This window comes from Thalassophryne amazonica, chromosome 2, assembly GCF_902500255.1.
Source record: "Thalassophryne amazonica chromosome 2, fThaAma1.1, whole genome shotgun sequence".
NCBI lineage: Eukaryota > Metazoa > Chordata > Actinopteri > Batrachoidiformes > Batrachoididae > Thalassophryne > Thalassophryne amazonica.
Window position 1 is genome coordinate 136108430 of NC_047104.1, and position 22832 is coordinate 136131261.

General features: G+C 41.0%; 1 protein-coding gene across 6 annotated transcripts in view; it reads right to left on the minus strand.

Moving 5' to 3' along the window:
- Window positions 1-1728: 1728 nt before the first annotated feature.
- The window catches only part of sema6dl (sema domain, transmembrane domain (TM), and cytoplasmic domain, (semaphorin) 6D, like), an 80434-nt gene continuing 59330 nt past the window's right edge, over window positions 1729-22832 (minus strand). For 3 of the 6 annotated variants that reach the window (XM_034194261.1, XM_034194253.1, XM_034194269.1), the window contains exons 11-20: window positions 17253-17384; window positions 12826-12981; window positions 8032-8202; window positions 7621-7761; window positions 7335-7412; window positions 6135-6193; window positions 5520-5576; window positions 4827-5009; window positions 3509-3750; window positions 1729-3399 (exon numbers count right to left, since the gene is read on the minus strand). In XM_034194261.1, the coding sequence (XP_034050152.1) occupies window positions 2269-3399; window positions 3509-3750; window positions 4827-5009; window positions 5520-5576; window positions 6135-6193; window positions 7335-7412; window positions 7621-7761; window positions 8032-8202; window positions 12826-12981; window positions 17253-17384 (2350 nt within the window). In that variant the 3' untranslated portion in view covers window positions 1729-2268. The remainder of the gene's footprint in view (window positions 3400-3508; window positions 3751-4826; window positions 5010-5519; window positions 5577-6134; window positions 6194-7334; window positions 7413-7620; window positions 7762-8031; window positions 8203-12825; window positions 12982-17252; window positions 17385-22832) is intronic. The other 3 variants (XM_034194276.1, XM_034194285.1, XM_034194292.1) reach the window with 3 other exon arrangements.

The window sequence follows — 22832 nt, forward strand, 5'->3', positions numbered from 1 at the left end:
TTTCCTTTATACAATTGCTACATTAAGAAAAAACATGACTTGAGCCTCCAGAATAATTCCTGTAAAGGGGCAGTAAAGATGGATTCAGTCCTGGAGAGAATCAGTTTCTGCCTGTATCTGTTTAATCAGTTCTAACAATGTGTTTGGTTGCTGAATCTGTACTTCTTGTACCTCGGTATGCCACGTAACACACACTCTACTCTTACACACACAAGCAGATGTACATACTTTTGTATAAGTCTGGCATGGCAAAACCGATGAATGAAGACATTTAGTCCATAGGCCAAGTAGGTTTTCGGTACCACTTAAGGAGATGAAACACACTTAGAATCCAGCCTTAGTGTATCATGGCCTACACAAAAATGTATGATAACCATCCCAGGGTGGTAGCTGTAGCCAGCTAGAGGTCGATTAAGAATTACACAGAGGTTAAAATGTAAAAATGCTCCAATCATGTTAAAAACTATACTACATTATTTGTCTGATCATAATAATTCAAAAAAGGTATAATTTGGACTATCTATGACTGAATGTTCTGGAGTTATGGGGTAAAAACAGCACAAATGGTGACAAGGTCTGTTTCAGTTTGTACAGGGGTCAAAAGTTAAAGTTTCTCCAATTTCAGTAAAAAATGGTGCAAATTATTGTTTGTTTTAATGGAGTTCTAAAGAGGAATAGTTTGCAACATGTGTCATGCTTAGTTATCATGTTGCAGGGTAACATATGTCACAAGTCAGAATCCAGTGGATGCTGACCTTCTTTGATCTTTACTTCAGAGACAAAACATTCAACACAGTCAAAAATATTTAATTTACTAATCCTTTTATTTTAATCAATGACTTGCATCATTTTTTTTTTTTGCTCAAATTGGAGCAACTTTTTGACCCCTGTACAAACTGAGACTGACCTTTGTCACCATTTTTGCTGTTTTGACCCCATAACTCCAGAACATTCCGTTATAGATAGTCAAAACTATACCTTTTTGGAATCATTATGATCAGATAAATAATGTGGTATAGTTATCAACATGAATGAAGCATTTTTGCATTTTGACCTCTGTGTAATTCTTCATTTACCCCTACCTGGCTACTGCTACCACACTTTATTTTTTTGTAGGCCAAGGTACACCGAGGCTGGATTCTAAGTGTTTTTTGTCACCTTACGTGGTACCAATTAGGTCAAAATTAATGACTGGCTCATAGACTAATTAACAACGCAAACAGCAATGTATAAATCCAATAGCAGCAAATTATTCAGTACAATTTCCCAGTGTGTCCCTTGTCCTAGCATTTCCCCCACAGACCAATCTAGTTACCGGAAACACAACAGGGTGACAAGAAATATGGTTTAGGCTTGTTTTAGATGAGCTCAAAACAATATAAACAACAGCTCACCTTAATGCTGAAATGACAAGACAGTGACTTAGATCTTAAGGTGCATCCTCTGGCATAGGGCACTGCTCGACTACCAAATGTGAAAGGCTTAATATATGTGCTGCCTTTACACCAACCAGCTTTCCAGACAAACAACATACACACGCACAAACACAATCCTATACACTCTTGTTCTGTTAAACTGCTGCCTGAATCAGGTTATATGTACGTAACACACACACACATGCACGCACACACGCACACACACACACACACACACACACACACACACACACACACACACACACACACACACACACACACACACACACACACACACACACAACAGGTTTTATTTCCTCTTCTCTGTCCCTTGCTGTCTTGCTAAGAATGGCATGGTCTACCACTCATTGCTGTCCAGTTCACATTTGTGGGAAAACAGTGCTCAAGGGCATTGACTAATGAGACCAATTCTTCAAGTATTACACTGTTTCTGGCCTGGTACTACACACAGGTAATGTAATGGCCCTTTGTCAACAACATAAACCTCATGCCTAGCATGGGTACAGGCAACACCTCAGCTCAGATACTGTCCAATGTGGAACAGCAGATTTACTACTGTCCACTGTTCTTATCCTGTGGCTACTATCAAAGGAGAGGGAGACAGACATTAAAGGAGCAAAACAAAAGCCCCAAGGAGTATCTTTGGCCACATGTAAGAGTTTTCCCTTTATAGCGTGTGTGTGTGTGTGGATATGCGTATCATTAAAAGGGGCAATACTCCTTGACAGGCAAACGCACACTAGGCCAACCATATCTGAAGCCCTTCTGGGCCTAAGAGCTCAAGCAGGTTACAGTCAATCAGAAGAGCTCACTTAGAAGTGTCTATGCTCTTTTAGTAACTGTACTTATTAACCACACGCATCTGTGAAGTCTGTGGTGAAAACCCATTGGGTTTAGGGGGTACATCAGGCTTTAGTGATGGTGTCCGTTTCAGGCCACTACGAGGGAGTGAGCCATGCCCACTGTAGCTGCTCTGTCGGGATACCGACGGTGGATGGGAAGCATGCATTCCTGTTCCCATCACTCCACCATGGGAGTCAAGTCTGAAAGGTGGGGTTGGGGGCATGTAACCCCCTCTGTTCATACTATGCTGGCGGGAGACAGACACTCCCATGGTTACTCCATTTGGTGAGGTGGACAGGGAATGCCTATGAGAGGCACTCCGCTGGAGTTGGTACCCCCCTCTTTGCCTCTCAAGCGTTCCCCCCATGCTCAGGCTGCCTGTTGGTGTTGTAGGAGTGGTGGGCATGGGAACATCCACTCTCTTGGTGGGACTGTGCCTGGGCAAGGAGGAGGAAGGAGAATAGAGAGAAGCCTCACGGCTGGGTACCTTGGGGGGTATTTCAGTCAGTTCCTCCATGGGCTCTAATGTGAGATGCTGTCTTGGGCGGGGTCCTGGTCCTTCTTGAAGAATGGCCTTGGGGTTGGCCACAGAGTCATTGAGGTGTTTTAAAAGGTCATTTAAGGTGTTCCTAGCATCCACAGATCTCTTCTGGTCTTTCTTGCTTCCTTTAGGATCTGGATTCTTCAGCCTCTTCTCAGAAGAATGTGCAGATGTATCATCTCCATTATCATTGGTAGGATTTTCATGTGTGGCATTAGGTAGGACAAAAGCACTCGGGATGTGGGAGTGTCCCAGGGCACGTTGTGACTGGTGGGAGTTAGAGTGGGGAGGAGCAGACGAGGACGGGAGGAACTGTGGACTCTTGGCTGATGCATTAGACTCCGTACATGATCCACCAACCTTCACATGAACTCTGTCCCACTGGTTCTTCATAGGCTGCAGACCTTTCTGCTGAAGTACAGGGGTGGACTCAGGGGTTGGCAGGGCAGCCAACTCAGGGGGCTGACAGCCATCACGTAAGATCATAGTTTTGGTGTCAACACTGGGTGCATTCAGGTCCTTTACATTGCTCAGCAGATTAGTGTACATCTTGGGAGAGTCCATATTGGTTTGGTACTCCTAAACAACAAAAGCAAAATAGTGCATCATTACTGGGTTTATCATCATGTCTTATCACAGAACTACATCTCATAATGAAGCGTGATGTATCGTGAGCTGATGTTTGTACCTTTACAGGGCTGTCAAAGAGGCCATTAAGCTTGACAAAGCTTCCATTGGAGTCTGAACATGATGGTGCGGACTCGGCATCCTTGTGGACATGTCTTGGCTTGCGGAGGAAGGAGTCTCTATAGCAGAAGACAATCAGGCCGGCAAGCAGAGCACCGAGGAGAAAAGCACCAAACACACAGGTGATGAGGATGTTCATGTGGACCATCTGGTTGGCATCACCTGCTTGGATCTCCCACACACCTACAAAATATCAGGGCATTGATTAAGCACCATGTGAGAAATAATGTCAAGATTCCAGTATACTTCAAGTAAGAACTTTCAGGACAAAAATATACACTTTCACAGCTGTAGCCAAGGAGATTTGTTGTTTTTCCGTGCTTGTCAGAGAAAGCCAAATCTTCTATGATTGCTCACATTATCACTGAGGAGGCTGGCTCATAGATTTAGACTTTTCTTTGAGCTGTTCACGACTTCTGCCAACATTGGCATCAGAGAATTTGCTTCCATTTTATTGATTTGTTTTCACTGGTAAATAAAGACACTCAGCAGTCAGTCAGCTGTGAACTTTTCTGCCTGGTCTTGCGTTATTTTGTCTTGTGTCTATTGAAGTATACTGGCACCTTAACTACTCTGTACATCCCCCATTGGAAGGAAAGCAGAAACATCCGTGTTTGTGTGTGAACACAATCATGCAGGAGTATCTGCTTTCACACTAGGCCAAGACAGGAGCACAAATAAACAGATTTCTACCAATCTATACGCAGATGAAGAGGAAATAGAGGGCTAACCAGAAGAAGCTGTGAGGTACCCCCATCCATTTCACCATCTATATGAAGTTGGACTATGTTAGTTAGAAGTGCGTTCAGCAACTATCAACTAAACCGCATGAGACCAACCAGTTGTTCCAAGAACAGAAGAGCACCATTTGCCTCGCCGGTGCTGGAAACCGCAGCTCTGCTGGAGGTTTGTTAGTAACCACAGACACTGAAAGAGTTAGTCATCGACAGTGAAGCCACTACAGAGGAGCGTTGTAGCAAGCCCAGCCAATGATTTACCAGCCAGGATACGCTGTTATTAGATTAGAATTCAGACATGTTAACTGGCAGGGACAGAAAGTTCAAACAAAAGATTTCAAACAACAATATCAGATCAACGAGCGAACACTTGGGGTAAATTTTTAATTGAAGAACAAGAAAACTAAATTACTCGTTAAAAAGACAGAAACAATGCTAAACATGAAATATCAGTACAGGTTGTTGGCAGCCATCAGATCAGGCTCAATGCAGCATGCGGGCTGCCTCCCTGTGGGGCCTTACCCTCTTGGCCACCGGGGATAGAGTCTAAAGAATGGGATGTGGCTGGGTCATCCTGCAGCACAAAGCCTGAACCGTAGAGCTCAGGACCAAGCTCGGGGCTGGGGTTCTGAGTGGGTATTAGTAGTGGGGGTTGATTGGGCCCATTGGGCAGGACAGTGACTGGCGCTGATGAAAACTCCATGTCTGTGGTGACAAACAAATTAACAAATGGTGCAGATGTGGGAACAACATGTTATCTTCTGACTGAGTAGGCATGAGGCAATGGCTGCTTTGGAAGTCAGTACACAAAAAACAAAGACACAAACATTGTCATATTTAAACTTTAACAGAATTTGTCTAATGAGTTGCCAGGACAATGCACCTACATTACGGTTTGCTTTGTCAGGTTCTAAGAGGAACAAGTGAGGTCACAGAGGAGTTGGGACACAACAGTAATGATGTTGGATGATGGTGATATTGGGTGAGCATGCAATAAAGAAGAAAGATGGGAGTGGGAAGTGGCAAATAGAATCTGTGCTGAGTCAGAGCCACCGGGTGAGTGTTTTCGGCGATGATGAACACGAAGCAGGTGATACGAGCATTCAGGAGACATTTTCTTCAGAAAGGTGAATGAGGATTAGCAGTGGTGGAAAGACAGGATTGGAAATGCTGAACTCAAGGGAAGAAACCATTTGAGTAAAAGATCAAACTAACCAGAGGTAGGATCACCAAATGATTTGTAATCAGGCGCTGATGTACTGCCCAAAAATGCTAAAGGAATTAAAAGGACAAGAAATCAGTGAGGGAATTGAGAAGTTACAAACAGGAAAAAAAATAAAAAATCCTAAGAGACACTAAGAGTGCAATCAAGTTCATGTACCAATAAAACTATAATGCACTCGCAAACAGTGTCTTTTTCTCCAGGCCTGTAGGATGGAGTCACTGGAGGCCCTCTGGTTCTGATCAATACTGAGGTTCAGCTTGGGTCATGTTCAGCTGGTACAAATGAAGTGGCAGTTGTTCCAAAGCAAAATCAAGAAAAACACACTGATAGGCCGTCAAATATCAAAAGACCTCTACCACCTGAACTAGGTGAACATGTTCCTTTATTGTACATGTGCCGCATGGACAGCATTAGTTACAGGGGCCATGTACTGTATGCCAATGTTTGTGTTAATACCGCACACAGACTTATGTAGGGTAAGTTACTGCAGTGGTTACTGGTGTCAGTGTATACGCTTGTGTGTGGAGATGGGTTTGCGTTTGGCCTGTATTTGTGTATTTATTTGTCTGAAGATTTATGGCATGAAGTGAACAAGTGATTCTTACCACGTCGGTCTTCCAAGTGGGCAGTGTTTCCAAATTCAACGTCTTGTTCATATCCATTCCTGAAAGAGACAGAACCAGAGAAAAATGAAGCATGAAAGCTGATATCCCATCCCCAAATACTACTACTATTAATTAAAGTACCATAATGGCCTGAACATAAGACAACCCTGATTATAAGATGCACCAACACGCTCACACCTTCAAGACAAGTTGACTCTAAATGGAGATTACTTTAAAAATAATACAGTGAGGAGTTGTTCCATCACGTACATGAACTACCAGTTCCTGTTATGGAGAGTGGTCTGAGGGGGAGAAGTTATTGGAAGTAAAAAGCGCATGATGTGGTGTGATTCTGCTGCTCTCTTAATTAAGAAAAAACTCTTCTGATGCAGTTTGACCAGCAAAAATAGAACACATGTAATCCTGAGGGTCATATTCATTTTGTTGGTGCCACCTACTCTTGTTGATGTGTATGACAAGTAAAATTCGGATCAGGGAGACAGACACCCTCTCTACTTTTAAGATTAGGCTTAAAACTTTCCTTTTTGCTAAAGCTTATAGTTAGGGCTGGATCAGGTGACCCTGAACCATCCCTTAGTTATGCTGCTATAGACTTAGACTGCTGGGGGGTTCCCATAATGCACTGAGTGTTTCTTTCTCTTTTTGCTCTGTATGCACCACTCTGCATTTAATCATTAGTGATTGATCTCTGCTCCCCTCCACAGCATGTCTTTTTCCTGGTTCTCTCCCTCAGCCCCAACCAGTCCCAGCAGAAGACTGCCCCTCCCTGAGCCTGGTTCTGCTGGAGGTTTCTTCCTGTTAAAAGGGAGTATTTCCTTCCCACTGTCGCCAAGTGCTTGCTCACAGGGGGTCGTTTTGACCATTGGGGTTTTTACGTAATTATTGTATGGCCTTGCCTTACAATATAAAGCGCCTTGGGGCAACTGTTTGTTGTGATTTGGCGCTATATAAATAAAATTGATTGAAATTGATTGATTGATTGGTTAAAAGTACAAATATGATATGTCAAAGTCTTGTACAGTGATGCACAGAGATCACTGCAAGTGGGCAGCAATCCCCCCCATGTGATGTACTTCAAAGGAAAAAAAGGCAGTTTTATATTCAGGCCATTATGTTAGTTTTCTCATTTGCTCCTCTTTCATATTTGCACTCCAAATTGCAGTTAGTAGTAGTACTCACAAAACACCAGGTTTAATTCTCTCACAGGATCCATGAGGTTTCCAGCCACAGTAAGGATCCCTTGATGCTATGCAGGACCTGCAGCCACACGTCAGAGAACTACAGGGTTAATCATTGCGAGACGGAAACAATCATCTGTGTCTCACTAAATATTAACTACAGAAAATAAAAAAACACATTTATAACTGCCTTCAGGACTCTCTGAAAAAGAAAACAAGAAAGTCATAAACCTATGACCTGGTGTAGCACACTGAACCCACTGTGTGAGCCTTTGTGTGTCACTTACTTGTGGCAGGATGAATGCCTTTCACAGCGACTCAGGGGGATTCTGATGACGCAGCTGGAGAAGGCGACATACAGACTGTGTGTGTCTTTGTCCACGTGCAATGAGAGCACACGCTTGTCATCTTCACGACTAGACAGGCACCTGGAACGCGAGGCGAGAAACCCGATCAGTGGTTTATCACATTAGTCTGCCTAGTGTTTCAAGCTCAGCTTTAAATCGGTGATCATTTCTTTATATGATCGCCGTCGGTGGACTCGCATCCAGAAATAAACACAAACAAAATCAGACGGTGCATTCATGTGTGGAGGGAAGCTGCACCTTACAAGCTGCCGCCTCCTAAGCCACAAGAGGAAAGACAAAATGAGAAACAGAGGCAGACAGAGAGAAGTCAAAAAGTGTATGTGTGCCTACTTGGCCTTGTTGAAGACATCCATTTCCTCCAGGAGCAGGCTGTCAGTGAGGGACTGAGACGTGGTCTTGGCCAAAACCTTCAGGACACCAGCCTCAGACCCAATAAACACCACTGTGTAGTTCTTGTGGGGACCTGCTTCATTGTCTACTGCCAGTGCGGTCAGCCGGTACCTGCACAAACACACACATGGACAGACCTTAGTTTGCACAAATGAAAAATGAAAGGTCATATGAGTGCATATGTATTCTTGAAGCTGACGTTATAGCACTGGATCTTGACAACATGAAAGAACATGACCTGAAATTATCCGTAGTGTTGTATCTCATTTGGAGAAATGTCTTCTGGTGGTCTCCCAGTTGACACTATCCTTATGAGATTACTTCAGTCTAAAGCAAATACTTTCTCAACAATTCTGCCTTCTACAGTGAATAACTGGTGTCAAAGGCAGACATCTTCAACACCTCACTGGAGACACGCCAGGTGCCAGCATGCTTCAAGGCCTCCACCATCATCCCCATCCCCCAAAAACAAAGAACTTCAGGACTTAATGACTACAGGCCTGTGACCCTATCCTCACACACCTCAAGGCCATCTCTGACCCTCACCTGGATCCCCTGCAGTTCACCTACAGAGCCAAGAGGTCTGTTGGCAAACTGCAGGGGCATTAGGTACAGCTTCTTTCCTTCCGCAGCTAGACTTATAACTAATGCCAGAGGCCCCTATTTACCCTGCTCCCCCCACTCCCAAAAAGTACAGATTGATCATCCCTGCACTGAAAGATATTGTACACATGCATGCTTTGCACAGCCCCATTCCACTTTTATTTTTATTATTTTATTTATTTGACAGTGAACATAGTTTTAGCTATTTGTCTATTTGACTCCTTTACTTCTTGCAGAAGTATTTTTTCCTTTTCGTTTTATTGTTGTTTATGCACCAATTACTTCTTACGGAAGTATTTTTTCCTTTTCTTTTTATTGTTGTTTATGCACCAATTACTTGTTACAGAAGAATTTTTTCCTTTTCTTTTTATTGTTGTTTATGCACCAATTACTTCTTACAGAATTATTTTTTCCTTTTCTTTTTATTGTTGTTTATGCACCAATTACTTCTTACAGAAGTATTTTTTCCTTTTATTTTTATTGTTGTTTATGCACCAATTACTTCTTACAGAAGTATTTTTCCTTTTATTTTTATTGTTGTTTATGCACCAATTACTTCTTACAGAATTATTTTTTCCTTTTCTTTTTCTTGTTGTTTATGCACTAATTACTTCTTACAGAAGTATTTTTTCCTTTTATTTTTATTGTTGTTTATGCACCAATTACTTCTTACAGAAGTATTTTTCCTTTTCTTTTTATTGTTGTTTATGCATCAATTACTTCTTACAGAATTCTTTTTTCCTTTTCTTTTTATTGTTGTTTATGCACCAGTTACTTCTTACAGAAGTATTTTTCCTTTTCGTTTTATTGTTGTTTATGCACCAATTACTTCTTACAGAATTATTTTCCTTTTCTTTTTATTGTTGTTTATGCACCAATTACTTCTTACAGAATTATTTTTTCCTTTTCTTTTTATTGTTGTTTATGCACCAATTACTTGTTACAGAAGAATTTTTTCCTTTTATTTTTATTGTTGTTTATGCACCAATTACTTCTTACAGAATTATTTTTTCCTTTTCTTTTTATTGTTGTTTATGCACCAATTACTTCTTACAGAAGTATTTTTTCCTTTTATTTTTATTGTTGTTTATGCACCAATTACTTCTTACAGAAGTATTTTTCCTTTTATTTTTATTGTTGTTTATGCACCAATTACTTCTTACAGAATTATTTTTTCCTTTTCTTTTTCTTGTTGTTTATGCACTAATTACTTCTTACAGAAGTATTTTTTCCTTTTATTTTTATTGTTGTTTATGCACCAATTACTTCTTACAGAAGTATTTTTCCTTTTCTTTTTATTGTTGTTTATGCATCAATTACTTCTTACAGAATTCTTTTTTCCTTTTCTTTTTATTGTTGTTTATGCACCAGTTACTTCTTACAGAAGTATTTTTCCTTTTCGTTTTATTGTTGTTTATGCACCAATTACTTCTTACAGAATTATTTTTCCTTTTCTTTTTATTGTTGTTTATGCACCAATTACTTCTTACAGAATTATTTTTTCCTTTTCTTTTTATTGTTGTTTATGCACCAATTACTTCTTACAGAAGTATTTTTTCCTTTTATTTTTATTGTTGTTTATGCACCAATTACTTCTTACAGAAGTATTTTTTCCTTTTATTTTTATTGTTGTTTATGCACCAATGACACCACATCAGATTCCTTGGATGTGAGAACTTACTTGGCAATCAATTTTGATGCTGATTCTGATTCTGAAATACTGAATACTCTGGAGAACAAGAGGCCTCGGTTCCACTGGACAAAACAACAATAAAGTACAACTGCAAAATATCTCCAGAGATGGATCTCGTTTAGAGAATAGTCTTCTGGTGTCCTACCAGTCGACACGACCCTATTGAGATGGACATAATTACAAATTAATTAATTGATTAAAAAGCAAATTCTGCCTACCACAGTGAATAAGTGGGGTCAAAAGAAGAAATACTCTCTGTCTGTTGCCTTCTGGTTCTCATAGTAGACATTTATTTATTTATTTATTGATTTATTATCATCCAAGTGGAAGGACAGAGGCTTCAGTTTGCACCACTTGACCGTGCCAATGTGATGCTCCCTATTAAAGTGGAGGAGGTCACAATAACCTTCGAACAACTGAAACAGCGTTGAGTGTTTGGCTATTGCGTCGAGTGAGTTATCGAGCCTACTCGAGCTATTAATGCATATACGGTGATAACAGCCTGACAGTCGTTGAGACAGCGTGAATTGTCAGGTGTTATGTTACATCATGGTGGAAGCAATGTCTGAAACCAAGAACAAATATAATGCTGTAATCAGTCGCTGTTCTTACCTCAATTCAGAGCGTGGGACAACAGCCCGACTGGGAGGAGACCTTTTTATTCCCTCTCTGCACATGAGCTACTACCCATCAGACAGCGAACGTAGCTGTGTGTTTGGTTGCGTTTCAGCTGTTTTTGCCACACTTTTCTTGTTCTTCTTATCTTCTGTGACCAAAATCTAATCACAGAAGTGGTCATTTTTTTTTAAAAGTGCGCAGTTAACTTGGCTGGCAAATAGCTGATATAATCATCAGCTGCACCTCCCGTCGAATTTGAGTGTCTTATAATATAAACAGGTAAGAATGTTATCATTAGATGTTCTTTTAGTATAATAATCCAGATTATAGATGTCCACTTAGCTTCAGTGAAAGTGAAGAGCAGTAAAGTGCATTCTTGGACAACAGCAGTCAGTTTTTCAGTCACTGAAATGTTTTTTTTTAAAGTGTTTTAAGATATTTGTTATGTCTTTGATACCTTTCCCATTCATAGGAAGTCTAGTAAAAGGTGTTAATTATTTAATGTTGCCATGTGATGCCAAAATGCCTGTAGATCATTTCTCTGTGTGGCTGTGTCATGTTAGTGCAGCGGATAACTGGAAAAAAATGCTTCAAATGGTGATGCAAGCACTAAATTTGGCACACATACTCCTTAGACATTACTCTTTTAAAAATGCCGGGTACCCACGTGAACTTTCAACAGGCGGCTAAGAAGGGGTCAATTGAAGTATTACACAGGGGTCAAAATTTAAAAATGCTCCAATCATATTGAAAGGTATTCCATATTACTTGTCTGATCATAAAGATTCCAAAAAGGTATAGTTTGGACTATCTGTGAATGAATGTTCCGGAGTTATGGGGTAAAAACAGCAAGAACACTGAGAAAGGTCAGTTTTAGTTTGTACAGGGGTCAAAAGTTAAAGTTGCTCCAATTTTGGTAAAAAGTGGTGCAAATTACTGGTTGAGCTAATAGGATTAATAAATGGAATGGTTTTGACTGTGTTGCGTGCTTGGTTTGCAAAGTAAAGGTTAAACAATATCAGCATCCATTGGATTCTATGACATGTGACATATGCTACCCTATAACATGATAACTAAGCATGATACATGATGCAAACTATTCCTTTTTAAAACCGTATTCACCTAACTAATAATTTGCATCACTTTTTACCAAAATTGGAGCAATTTTAACTTTTGACCCCTGTACAAATTGAAATTGACCTTTGTCATCGTAAAAGTTTGGTGGATGTGATCAGCACAGCTCTGTGGAGTCAGTGGGAGTGAGGCAGAGGAATTTCTGCACTTGATTAATGATTGCTGTGCTGGAGTCAATCCATGCATGTCCGAGATTGATAAACTGATTGCGCTTTGGCTCGACTGTCCCACATATAAACTTCATCTCAACAAATACCCAAATGCGTGTTTTTTTTTTAACACTGCACACGTGTGTGGACATACGCATGCATGAAATATCGAGCTTAACTTTTTGTATCATATCGTTTAGAAAATGGATGGACATTTGCAGCCAAATCGCACTTCAAAATCTTAACACTGCTTCCAGTGATGGAGTGAAGACAGACAGAAGTTGTTCTTTCAAGTTGCAGTATGCCAGATAACGACTTCCCATACAAATGCTGAATTGCATATGAAAATTTGCTCTTTTTCATCAACATTCATGTAATCCCTGTTTGTCAAATACAATTCATCTGTTCAGCAAAGTTGATAAGATTCCTTTAAGTAAGGTTTTGTTGCCAGTATTGTAAACCAGACATCATATGGCCACTATAATTGTAAAAAAAAAAAGAGAAATCTTCATTTTTAACTTCATATTCTAAAGTTACCTGACACGTGTCTTGGTAAACCAAGGCTCATCACCAATAGAAGGCACAGCTGCGTCCATGAGAGGGTGTGACTTGATGAACTGCAGGGTGTCATCAGGGAACTCAATGGAGCTCTTAAAGGAAGCAGCTGGGCTGTGACCCCCACAGGATCCAGGCCTAGGATGGAGGTGCACAAGCACAGACAGGACAAGGTCAAAGAGCACCCATATAACCACAGACTGGGGAGTTGTAACGTAAATTGAAATGTTAGGAAAGTGCAACAGAAGCATGAGGGAGAGGAGCAGGTGCTTACTAGGGCACATAAAATAAAAGCTGCAGTACAACAACAACAACTACAGTTCAACAATATTATGGTGAACGGGTTTGTTTAAGAATACTTAGTAGGAAAAGGTTGAGGCTTTTTAACTTGTTTGGACTTTTAAACTTTTATTTAATTTAGAACATGTTGCAGAGGTTTAGTTTTATTGAGATGAAAGTGCATAATTTTAGAAATTTTAAAATATACAGTAACAAAGCACACTCCTGAGCCAAACCTTCCCTGCTGCTAATCTGTGCCAGGGGATTCATTGGGCTTAGTGTTGGCTTAATCATTTTGGCAGTTAAATTTAGAGGGTATTATTCTAACAGCATGTGCTTTTTTGTTGTAATAATGTATTTAAAAAAAAAAAAATGACCCACTATGTTGATGACCTACACTCTCTACCACAGTGGAATTTGCACTGACCAATTTTTCTTTTTTTTGGGGGGGGGGGGGGGGGGGTTAGTTTCATTTTCAGTGCTGTGCGTGTGTGTGAACAATGTGTTAAATAGTTTTGAGCCAATTTGCAGCAAACGTGCTCAAGGTCAGCCAAAGTCAGTTATTTGAGTTTGGAAAAAAAATAAAATAAATGGTTAAAAGTCAAGTTTAAAGGCCAAAGTCAAAGTTTTAGCTCAATATTTATATAAAGTATAGGGGACATTTGGGCTGTTTGAAGAAAATGGTTAAAGATACACCTGTGGTTACGATTCAACAGTAAAATGATGTCATATATCTTCTTTCTTTGGGTCACATGACCTTTGAGGTGGGTGACCTGGAAAGGTCCAATTCACAGTCATAACTGGGTAAATCAAATAGTTTGGAGCCAGAATGGATTAAGCAGAGTGAAAATGCATGTGCGCATGTGTGTGTGTGCGCATTAATCAAGGATAAAGTGGTTGAGCTTTGGACAGAATTGATCAAATGTCACACAGAACCATATATTATGTTATCAATAAATCACATATAATTAATGTGCATAAATCTGTGTCAAACATAGAAAACATGGGTATTGTACAGTCTGAGTGCCTTTTTTAGTCTGATTTCTTCCTGCAGAAGAGTATGTGCTACCTAAAGAGTGGAACCAGTAGACCCATTCTGAGGCCCAAAGTGCTGATGACTATCAGCACTTTGGGCCTCACTCATGCCTACAATCAATAGGTAAATTAGTAAAATAAAAAACAAGCAAACAAAAAATACAGCAACACAAGGAAGAGGTTACGTGCTCACCAGGTGACGATAGGTCTGTCCTCTCAATAATTAATAAATGAACTAATTGTCTCAAAGCCAGTTGGTGTACTTGCATAACTAAACATACACGGTGGTCCTCATCAACAGCTTACAAGAATAATGAGGTGATTCATCAGCTTTTGGGTTTTGGATGACAGGTAGAGCCACAAATGCATGTGCTCACTGTAATCAGGTTAAATATGCAGCATGTCTAATTATGCCAAATTAATTATTTAATCATCAGCAGATGGTGACTGCGTGCACTCTGCCATAGCTAAGAACATGGTAGGTTTCTCACAAAAAAAAAGGTTGATTTCATTGAGTTCAACCTAGACCAGACCTGGGCAAACTGCGGCCCGGGGGCCACATGCGGCCCTTTGCATGTCTCTGTCCGGCCCTCATGAGGTCTGTCATTATTATTACATATATTAAAAATGTCAAGCTTGTGTGTTGCAAATCATTAGAGAGGCTTATTTAGGTATATTTAAATATTTACATATTATTACAAGAATAAAAATTACCCATAAAAGCTATTAAATAGGTAATTATTTGTAAAATTTGTAATGGAGACAGCCGAGTTATCGATGGTGTGGCCCTCGGACATAATTCAGGTTCCCTATGTGGCCCCTTGTAAAAATTAATTGCCCACCCCTGACCTAGACTAAGAAGGGTTAAGAAAATTTTAAGAAGTACAGGTGTTCAACAGTTGTGCAAAGGAACAGTTGTTCAATGCACAGCCTTGTTTAACTAAATGGGGATGGAAATACAACACTTTCATGGGCCATTTTCAGTATCATAAATGTACCAGTAATTAAAAAAAACAAAACAAACAAACAAAAAAAAACACTGCAGTTTCAAAACCTCAAGGAGGAAAGGTTTAAAATAAACTGAACGGTCCGCCCCTAAAAATCTGTCTTCCTTTTGCATCTGATGTTAACGAGGTGTTAATCCATGAACCGCGTCATCATGGGGACCGATTTTTAGGGGGACTGTTCGGTCGGCGACACCAGTTGAAATCTGTATATACTGTGTTCACCAGTATATACAGGTGTAAATTCATATGAAATTCTGCCTGAAGAGGGGGTGGGCCAATGCACAAGCAAGGCCAATATTATGTTCATCAGGCCCAGTTCAATAAAATGTCTGATTTCATCACAAATAAAAAAAATCACAAATGAGTCGCCCGTTAGTTGTTTTTTTTTTTTGTCCTTTTTTCACTCTATAAATGTGTTCCTTATATACAACCCCAAATCATAAAAAGCTTGGGCAATATTTCTATATAAGTTCTCAGTCATCCAGGCAAAGATCAGAATCTTTCTAAAGTTCAGCTGCCTCCAATAACACTATGTAACAAATTTTTATTTTTGTTTTGTTCCTGGGTACAGTGTGTTTTCCTAACCTGTTATGCCTTAAATAAATAGAAAATAACTGTTATTCCACAGAAACTTTGCTTCTGTGATCAGGACAATGATATTTTGAAATTTGTCTGTTTTCAAGAATATTCTCGATTCGCCTTCACTACTACTGAGTAGTCTTCTAGAATATTCTTTAACTGCTAGAACTGTCCAGAATTTTCTAGAAGTTTCCAGAATTATCTAGAAATTTCAAGAAACTTTTAGAACTTTCTAGAATGTTAAAAAAATAAAATCAAAGGTTGCGCTGAATGTAGTCATTTTTCCATAGACTTTAGACATAAGCAGTTGAAATATAACACTTAGAAGCCAGGAACAAAAATTGTGTTACATAGTGTTATCTTAAAGAAGTTTGGGACCGTATGGAAAATGCAAATGAAAAGAAAGAAAGAAACAAATAAACAAACAAAAACACGGGATCCAACATCTGCCTGTTGCATTTCTATTCATGACTTCATATTGGAGTGGAGTAGAGAAGGACTGTAAAACAAGAAAACTGGGCTTGGCTTTCCATGTGACTCCTGGCATACTGCAGATGAAATTTTGTATCTTCTTTTATTAAAAAAAATCCTCTATACCATCTATGAAGCTGTAAGCTGGTGGTTCAACAGTCAAAAGGTGCACTGTACAGTTTCTACAACGACAAAAGCCTGTAACTCCTTCAGAGTTGTCAGGGTGTCTTGTGGCTTCCGTCACTCGTCTTCTTTCAGTGTGATCACTCAATTTTGAGAACTGCCTACTCGACAAAGATTTTCCATCCCGTACCACATTGTTTATATTTATGAAGTCTAAGACATATTTAGTGACTTGGAAATATTCATGTATCAATCAATTGATTTCAATTCAATTTATTTTAATTTATATAGCACCAAATCACAACAAAGTTGCCCCAAGGTGCTTCACATAAGTAAGGTCTAACCTTACCAACCCCTAGAGCAAGCACACACAGGCGACAGTGGTAAAGAAAAACTCTGTCTGATGATTTGAGGAAGAAACCTCAAGCAGACCAGACTCAAAGGGGGTGACCCTCTGCTTGGGTCATGCTACAGACACAACTGACAATACAAATATACAGGAAATTTCATGCTGGTGGAGACAGGGATGGTATCCATCACCCGACTTGTCTGAAGAAAACTGCAAGTAAAAGTGATGATTTAATCCTTATATTTAGAATAAATTCCACTGTTTTTTGGAATGTGTTGCAGGCCTTCAATGCAGGAATGGATGTATATTAACAAATGAAATGACTGACAACATAAAACATGTTGGGTTCATACTGTCTGCAGTGAAACAGAAAAAGTAAATGTACGCATCACTGCTTTTTCATTTTCCATATTGTCCCAACTTTTTCTGATTTAGCGTTGGACATTCACTTCCTGGGAAAAGTGAGAAGAGAGAAGCCATGAAGCGGCACCCAAACACAGACAACACAAACACTGAGCAAGGCAGTCAGACAGCAAGCAGAAGAGACAAAGGTTTAATCGTCATACCGAGGTTTGGGCAGCTTCTCTTCTGGAAAAGGAGTCCACACAGAGTCAGGAGACTTCTGCTCTTTGAATCTGCCCAAGAATACTTTCTCGATGTCAACCATGGAGAAGGCACACACTGCTGAGCCAGGGATACTGCGAAGAAACAAGTACAGGTAAACTCCGTTAGTACACCTTGGCGTAAGTCATGTTTTGTCATCTTTGCTTGCCTCTACTGGTGGTTGGCTCTCACTGTGGTATTGTATCACTTCCTGTTCCGGAGCACAGCGGTGTTTTGCTGTATCTGTTAGCTGTTTAATCTGTGCAGTTAGATTGATCTAGTTAACTAGATAACGATTTGTTTCACAGTGTAATCTTCACGTGCCTTAACTAAAGCACTCCCTCTGCTGAATCACCTCTAAATTATTTACACATTATTCACTTTGTGTGTTTTTAGGAATCTGCAAGCTTAGCGCAGCTACTAGCTCTTAGCCGATTTAGCATGGCGGCTTCTCCTGTCTCTCCTGCACTTTTCTGCTCTGGGTGTGAAATGTTTAATTATTCCTCGGCCTCCTTTAGCAGTAATGGTACTTGTAATAAGTGTAGCTTATTCGTAGCTTTGGAGGCCAGGCTGGGCGAATTGGAGACTCGGCTCCGCACCGTGGAAAATTCTACAGCTAGCCAGGCCCCTGTAGTCGGTGCCGACCAAGGTAGCTTAGCCGCCGTTAGTTCCCTTCCAGCAGATCCCGAGCAGCCGGGAAAGCAGGCCGACTGGGTGACTGTGAGGAAGAAGCGTAGCCCTAAACAGAAGCCCCGTGTACACCACCAACACGTTCACATTTCTAACCGTTTTTCCCCACTCGACGACACACCCGCCGAGGATCAAACTCTGGTTATTGGCGACTGTTTTGAGAAATGTGAAGTTAGTGACACCAGCAACCATAGTCAATTGTCTTCCGGGGGCCAGAGCAGGCGACATTGAAGGAAATTTGAAACTGCTGGCTAAGGCTAAGCGTAAATTTGGTAAGATTGTAATTCACGTCGGCAGTAATGACACCCGGTTACGCCAATCGGAGGTCACTAAAATTAATATTGAATCGGTGTGTAACTTTGCAAAAACAATGTCGGACTCTGTAGTTTTCTCTGGGCCCCTCCCCAATCGGACCGGGAGTGACATGTTTAGCCGCATGTTCTCCCTGAATTGCTGGCTGTCTGAGTGGTGTCCAAAAAGGTGGCAAAGCTTCTGGGGAAAACCTGGTCTTGTTAGGAGAGACGGCATCCATCCCACTTTGGATGGAGCAGCTCTCATTTCTAGAAATCTGGCCAATTTTCTTAAATCCTCCAAACGGTGACTATCCATGGTTGGGACCAGGAAGCAGAGTTGTAGTCTTACGGGAAGCAGAGTTGTAGTCTTACACACCTCTCTGCAGCTTCTCTCCCCCTGCCATCCCCTCATTACCCCATCCCCGTAGAGACGGTGCCTGCTCCCAGACCACCAACAACCAGTAAAAATCTATTTAAGCATAAAAATTCAAAAAGAAAAAATAATATAGCACCTTCAACTGCACCACAGACTAAAACAGTTAAATGTGGTCTATTAAACATTAGGTCTCTCTCTTCTAAGTCCCTGTTAGTAAATTATATAATAATTGATCAACATATTGATTTATTCTGCCTTACAGAAACCTGGTTAAAGCAGGATGAATATGTTAGTTTAAATGAGTCAACACCCCCGAGTCACACTAACTGCCAGAATGATCGTAGCACGGGCCGAGGCGGAGGATTAGCAGCAATCTTCCATTCCAGCTTATTAATTAATCAAAAACCCAGACAGAAAGCTTGACTCTTAGTCTTGTCCATCCAAATTGGAAGTCCCAAAAACCAGTTTTATTTGTTATTATCTATCGTCCACCTGGTCGTTACTGTGAGTTTCTCTGTGAATTTTCAGACCTTTTGTCTGAATTAGTACTTAGCTCAGATAAGATAATTATAGTGTGCGATTTTAACATCCACACAGATGCTGAGAATGACAGCCTCAACACTGCATTTAATCTATTATTAGACTCAATTGGCTTTGCTCAAAATGTAAATGAGTCCACCCACCACTTTAATCATATCTTAGATCTTGTTCTGACTTATGGTATGGAAACTGAAGACTTAACAGTATTCCCTGAAAACTCCCTTCTGTCTGATCATTTCTTAATAACATTTACATTTACTCTGATGGACTACCCAGCAGTGGGGAATAAGTTTCATTACACTAGAAGTCTTTCAGAAAGCGCTGTAACTAGGTTTAAGGATATGATTCCTTCTTTATGTTCTCTAATGCCATATACCAACACAGTGCAGAGTAGCTACCTAAACTCTGTAAGTGAGATAGAGTATCTCGTCAATAGTTTTACATCCTCATTGAAGACAACTTTGGATGCTGTAGCTCCTCTGAAAAAGAGAGCTTTAAATCAGAAGTGCCTGACTCCGTGGTATAACTCACAAACTCGCAGCTTAAAGCAGATAACCTGTAAGTTGGAGAGGAAATAGCGTCTCACTAATTTAGAAGATCTTCACTTAGCCTGGAAAAAGAGTCTGTTGCTCTATAAAAAAGCCCTCCGTAAAGCTAGGACATCTTACTACTCATCACTAATTGAAGAAAATAAGAACAACCCCTGGTTTCTTTTCAGCACTGTAGCCAGGCTGACAAAGAGTCAGAGCTATTGAGCCGAGTATTCCTTTAACTTTAACTAGTAATGACTTCATGACTTTCTTTGCTAATAAAATTTTAACTATTAGAGAAAAAATTACTCATAACCATCCCAAAGATGTATCGTTATCTTTGGCTGCTTTCAGTGATACCGGTATTTGGTTAGACTCTTTCTCTCCGATTGTTCTGTGAGTTATTTTCATTAGTTACTTCCTCCAAACCATCAACATGTCTATTAGACCCCATTCCTACCAGGCTGCTCAAGGAAGCCCTACCATTAATTAATGCTTCGATCTTAAATATGATCAATCTATCTTTATTAGTTGGCTATGTACCACAGGCTTTTAAGGTGGCAGTAATTAAACCATTACTTAAAAAGCCATCACTTGACCCAGCTATCTTAGATAATTATAGGCCAATCTCCAACCTTCCTTTTCTCTCAAAAATTCTTGAAAGGGTAGTTGTAAAACAGCTAACTGATCATCTGCAGAGGAATGGTCTATTTCAGGGGTGGGCAATCATGTGCCATAAAGGGCCGAGACACTGCAGGTTTTCCGTGCAACCAATCGCCTCAGCAGGTGATTTCATTAATGATCAGCTGTCTCAGCAGGTGATTTCATTGACAACCAGGTGTTTATGTTCAGAGCAGAAGCTCATCAGCAACCCACCTGCTGAGGTGATTGGTTACATGGAAAACCTGCAGTGTCTCGGCCCTCGATGCCCACCCCTGGTCTATTTGAAGAGTTTCAGTCAGGTTTTACAGAAACAGCATTAGTGAAGGTTTCAAATGATCTTCTTATGGCCTCAGACAGTGGACTCATCTCCGTGCTTGTTCTGTTAGACCTCAGTGCTGCTTTTGATACTGTTGACCATAAAATTTTATTACAGAGATTAGAGCATGCCATAGGTATTAAAGGCACTGTGCTGCGGTGGTTTGAATCATATTTATCTAATAGATTACAATTTGTTCATGTAAATGGGGAATCTTCTTCACAGACTAAGGTTAATTATGGAGTTCCACAAGGTTCTGTGCTAGGACCAATTTTATTCACTTCATACATGTTTCCCTTAGGCAGTATTATTAGACGGCATTGCTTAAATTTTCATTGTTACGCAGATGATACCCAGCTTTATCTATCCATGAAGCCAGAGGACACACACCAATTAGCTAAACTGCAGGATTGTCTTACAGACATAAAGACATGGATGACCTCTAATTTCCTGCTTTTAAACTCAGATAAAACTGAAGTTATTGTACTTGGCCCCACAAATCTTAGAAACATGGTGTCTAACCAGATCCTTACTCTGGATGGCATTACTCTGACCTCTAGTAATACTGTGAGAAATCTTGGAGTCATTTTTGATCAGGATATGTCATTCAAAGCGCATATTAAACAAATATGTAGGACTGCTTTTTTGCATTTGCGCAATATCTCTAAAATTAGAAAGGTCTTGTCTCAGAGTGATGCTGAAAAACTAATTCATGCATTTATTTCCTCTAGGCTGGACTATTGTAATTCATTATTATCAGGTTGTCCTAAAAGTTCCCTGAAAAGCCTTCAGTTAATTCAAAATGCTGCAGCTAGAGTGCTAACAGGGACTAGAAGGAGAGAGCATATCTCACCCATATTGGCCTCTCTTCACTGGCTTCCTGTTAATTCTAGAATAGAATTTAAAATTCTTCTTCTTACTTATAAGGTTTTGAATAATCAGGTCCCATCTTATCTTAGGGACCTCATAGTACCATATCACCCCAATAGAGCGCTTCGCTCTCAGACTGCAGGCTTACTTGTAGTTCCTAGGGTTTGTAAGAGTAGAATGGGAGGCAGAGCCTTCAGCTTTCAGGCTCCTCTCCTGTGGAACCAGCTCCCAATTCAGATCAGGGAGACAGATACCCTCTCTACTTTTAAGATCAGGCTTAAAATGTTGTGAAAGTGTAGGTACACGGACCCACAACAGGGGGCGCAATGAACGGACAATGGAAAAAGGTAAGAACAAGTTTTACTGTTGTGAAATTAGCACAACTGATACAATAATTCACAATTTGGAGGTGTAAGCCGAAATCTGCTGGTGTCTTGTGGGCAGGCCCGAAGGTAGGAGACGTCCGTCCTAGTCGAACCGGAACCACCCAGATTTCCTCTGCCACCGAAACCCAGAAGTACTGGAACCGCCAAGTCCCGAATTCCCAGGTGGCCACTGCCTTCGCTCGTCGGATCCGGTACTGCTGGCGGGAAAGAACACAAACACACAGGTTGGGATGCGACCGCACCCAGTAGATGAGAGGGGCAAGCCGCCTCCACCTCTTGTCACAATAAGCAGGAAGGTGAGTACTTATCCGATCACTCGGCTTTCGGTAGTCAGCTGTCCTGAAAGGTTTAACAAGTATTATAGGATTATACTTAAAGAAGCTGCAGAGAAGATTACCTTAGGCTCAAGGCGATATCTCGGCACTGAGGTGGAGACGCTGTCCTGCTGATATACCTCCGTCCTGAGTGCAGTCAGCTGTGTCCAGTAATGGGTGACAGCTGTCACCCTGGCAGCCTTCGTCGGCGGCAGCGCCCTCTGGTGCCTGGAGCCCGCACTCCAGGCAGGGCGCCCTCTGGTGGTGGTGGGCCAGCAGTACCTCCTCTTCAGCGGCCCACACAACAGGACCCCCCCCTCAACGGGCGCCTCCTGGCGCACGACCGGGCTTGTCCGGATGGCGTCGGTAGAAGTCGGCCAGGAGGGCCGGGTCCAGGATGAAGCCCTTCTTCACCCAGGAGCGCTCCTCGGGGCCGTACCCCTCCCAGTCCACCAGGTACTGAAAACCCCGGCCCATTCGACGGACATCGAGGAGCCGGCGCACGGTCCAAGCCGGTTCCCCGTCGATGATCCGGGCAGGAGGTGGTGCCGGACCCGGGGTGCAG